General features: G+C 58.2%; 1 protein-coding gene across 2 annotated transcripts in view; it reads left to right on the top strand.

The window, feature by feature from the left end:
- CHST12 (carbohydrate sulfotransferase 12) overlaps positions 1 to 3,268 on the top strand; it is a 30,836-nt gene extending 27,568 nt beyond the window's left edge. For both annotated transcript variants that reach the window (XM_003895663.3, XM_021935603.2), the window contains exon 2: positions 1,723 to 3,268. In XM_003895663.3, the coding sequence (XP_003895712.2) occupies positions 1,800 to 3,044 (1,245 nt within the window). In that variant the 5' untranslated portion in view covers positions 1,723 to 1,799 and the 3' untranslated portion in view covers positions 3,045 to 3,268. The remainder of the gene's footprint in view (positions 1 to 1,722) is intronic.
- Positions 3,269 to 3,661: the final 393 nt, after the last annotated feature.

Below are 3,661 nucleotides of genomic sequence, written 5' to 3'. Positions count from 1 at the left end.
CCTGTAGTCCCAGCTACTCGGGAGGCTGGGACTACAGGCGCCCGCCGCCTCGCCCGGCTAATTTTTTGCATTTTTAGTAGAGACGGGGTTTCACCATGTTAGCCAGGATGGTCTTGATCTCCTGACCTCGTGATCCGCCCGCCTCGGCCTCCCAAAGTGCTGGGATTACAGGCGTGAGCCACCGCGCCCGGCGGCTAGTTTTTTTTGTATTTTTTAGTAGAGACAGGTTTTCACCATGTTAGCCAGGATGGTCTCGATCTCCTGACCTCGTGATCCGCCCGTCTTAGCCTCCCAAAGTGCTGGGATTACAGGCTTGAGCCACTGTGCCCGGCCGAGGCTCTGTTGTTTGGTGCATACACGTTTGGGATTATTATGTCTTCCTGGGGATTGAACTATTTGTCATTATGTAATGTCCCTTTGTCTCTAGTAGTTTCCTTCCTTCTGAAGTTTGCTTCATCTGGTATTAAAGATAGCCACTCCTGCTTTCTTTTCATTAATGTTTGCATGATTAATGTTTTCCATTCCCAGGAGAGAGCAGGTGAGAAAGTAGAGGGCCAACTTGCCCCTCCTCTAACCACCTCACGCCATGTCATGGGTGCCAGGTAGGGGTGGGGTAGAGTTGGAGTTCACCTCCCACTGGGCCCTGACCTGGCCAGGGGAGAGGGAGTCAGAGTGTGGACTCCCCTGCCTCACACCATCTCCTTCCACCTTGTGGATGCCAGGTGGGGTCAAGGCTTAGCTCCCTGCAGGACCACACTGACAGTACCCTGGTGGGACGGACAGAGGGAGCACCTCTACTTCCATGGGCAGCGGAAGGGGGATCAGCCCCCACCTCAGCCCCACCAAAACCCCCTGGTGCCTGGCAGGGGAACGGGAATGTGCCACCTACTTTTGGGAAGCCAGGGTGGTGTGGAAGGTCAGCTCTCAGTGTGGCCCTGATGAAGCTGTGGGGTGCAGTTTTTCCATTGGCATTCGACTTAAGTAAAGTGGGTGTTGCCAAAACAATTTTCCTGTTGTTGGGTCACTGTGAAGTTACGGAACGGTTCCCAAGACCCCTCTTACTTATGACACCAATAGCAAATGCAGGCGTCCCTGAGACCACTGTCGGGTTTGATGATTTGCTGGAAAGATTACAGAGCTCCCTGATCGCAGTTACTCTTGTGGTTATGGTTTATTATAGGAAAAGGAGATGGATTCGAATATTAAAATCAACCTTGGCAGGAGAATGGCGTGAACCTGGGAGGTGGAGCTTGCAGTGAGCTGAGATCATGCCACTGCACTCCAGCCTGGGCCACAGAGCGAGACTCTGTCTCAAAAAAAAAAAAAAAAATCAGCCTTGGGAAGAGTTGCAGAGGGCAGAGTCCAGGGGGGCTCACACCTGGAGCTGGTCTCCACTCCCTGGGAGGCGTCCTCTCCTCGGGAGTTGTGAGCAGCATTACTTTCCCAGTGGTGGTGAGTGTCAGCCCGTGTGGAGTACTGCCAGCCAGGGAAGCACCTGAGCCTTGGCGTCCAGGGTCATTATTGGTGCTCGGTCACATGGATGTGTAGACTCCCTGCACTGCTGACCTCAGCCTCCAGCCCCTCTGGAGGGCGAGCTGATATCAGTGCTCCTGATATCAGGAGCTCCTGCTCCTCTGGGCCCGAGTCCCCCACTGATGAGAAGGCAGGAGTAGGAGCCCCAGGACACCTCAGTCATTAACTAGTGCGTCACTGCCTCTGCAGGTTCCCAGCAGGATGCCCCGGCTCTGCAGGAAGCTGAAGTGAGAGGCCCGGAGAGGGCCCGGCCCGCCCGGGGCAGGATGACCAAGGCCCGGCTGTTCCGGCTGTGGCTGGTACTGGGGTCGGCGTTCATGATCCTGCTGATCATCGTGTACTGGGACAGCGCGGGCGCCGCGCACTTCTACCTGCACACGTCCTTCTCCAGGCCGCACGCCGGGCCGCCGCTGCCCACGCCCGGGCCGGACAGGGACAGGGAGCTCACGGCCGACTCCGACGTCGACGAGTTTCTGGACAAGTTTCTCGGTGCCAGCGTGAAGCAGAGCGACCTTCCCAGAAAGGAGACGGAGCAGCCACCCGCGCCGGGGAGCATGGAGGAGAGCGTGAGAGGCTACGACTGGTCCCCGCGCGATGCCCGGCGCAGCCCTGACCAGGGCCGGCAGCAGGCGGAGCGGAGGAGCCTGCTGCGGGGCTTCTGCGCCAACTCCAGCCTGGCCTTCCCCACCAAGGAGCGCGCGTTCGACGACATCCCCAACTCGGAGCTGAGCCACCTGATCGTGGACGACCGGCACGGCGCCATCTACTGCTACGTGCCCAAGGTGGCCTGCACCAACTGGAAGCGCGTGATGATCGTGCTGAGCGGGAGCCTGCTGCACCGCGGCGTGCCCTACCGCGACCCGCTGCGCATCCCCCGCGAGCACGTGCACAACGCCAGCGCGCACCTGACCTTCAACAAGTTCTGGCGCCGCTACGGGAAGCTCTCCCGCCACCTCATGAAGGTCAAGCTCAAGAAGTACACCAAGTTCCTCTTCGTGCGCGACCCCTTCGTGCGCCTCATCTCCGCGTTCCGCAGCAAGTTCGAGCTGGAGAACGAGGAGTTCTACCGCAAGTTCGCCGTGCCCATGCTGCGGCTGTACGCCAACCACACCAGCCTGCCCGCCTCGGCGCGCGAGGCCTTCCGCGCCGGCCTCAAGGTGTCCTTCGCCAACTTCATCCAGTACCTGCTGGACCCGCACACGGAGAAGCTGGCGCCCTTCAACGAGCACTGGCGGCAGGTGTACCGCCTCTGCCACCCGTGCCAGATCGACTACGACTTCGTGGGGAAGCTGGAGACGCTGGACGAGGACGCCGCGCAGCTGCTGCAGCTGCTCCAGGTGGACCGGCACCTCCGCTTCCCCCCGAGCTACCGGAACAGGACCGCCAGCAGCTGGGAGGAGGACTGGTTCGCCAAGATCCCCCTGGCCTGGAGGCAGCAGCTGTACAAACTCTACGAGGCCGACTTTGTTCTCTTCGGCTACCCCAAGCCCGAAAACCTCCTCCGAGACTGAAAGCTTCCGCAGCGCCCTTCCCCGCGTGCCCGGAACCTGCCGCAGTCGCACTCCAGTTTTTTTATGGCCTACGATGTTGCAATCTGGGCTTCTTGTTTACTCCACTGCCTCTATCCATTGAGTACTGTGTCGATATTGTTTTTTAAGATTAATATATTTCAGATATTTAATACGAAACGTGGAAGGGAATGCTGGAGTAAAATCTCCCCTCTGCCCGCCCGCCAGCTCCTGTGGTTTCTCTGTCTGAGCACGTGGGCGCCGGGAGGGGATGCTGAGGCTGTGGGAGCTGCCTCCAGGGCTCTGGCCACTCAGGAGGAGGGCGGGGCCTGCACTTGAAGTCAGTCCGCACTTGTCTATTTTTAAAACGGTAGCCGATGAATCCTTCCAGAGGGAAAGTTAAGTGTTGTACTTGAAAAGGTCAATCTTCAGGGTTTCCTGTTTGAAATCAAGTCAGAGGTAAACCGGTCAGTTACAGAAGCAGGAGTTCTAACTCCAGCTGTTCCCATTAGTGTCTAGTTTATATTATGGCTGTTGAGGCCGGGCGGGTGACTCAGGCAGGTAATTGTAGCACTTTGGGAGGCGCAGACAGGAAGATCGCTTGACGTCAGGAATTTGAG

Source organism: Papio anubis, chromosome 4 (genome assembly GCF_008728515.1).
Source record: "Papio anubis isolate 15944 chromosome 4, Panubis1.0, whole genome shotgun sequence".
Taxonomy (NCBI): domain Eukaryota; kingdom Metazoa; phylum Chordata; class Mammalia; order Primates; family Cercopithecidae; genus Papio; species Papio anubis.
This window is presented reverse-complemented; position numbering and strand designations above follow the sequence as displayed.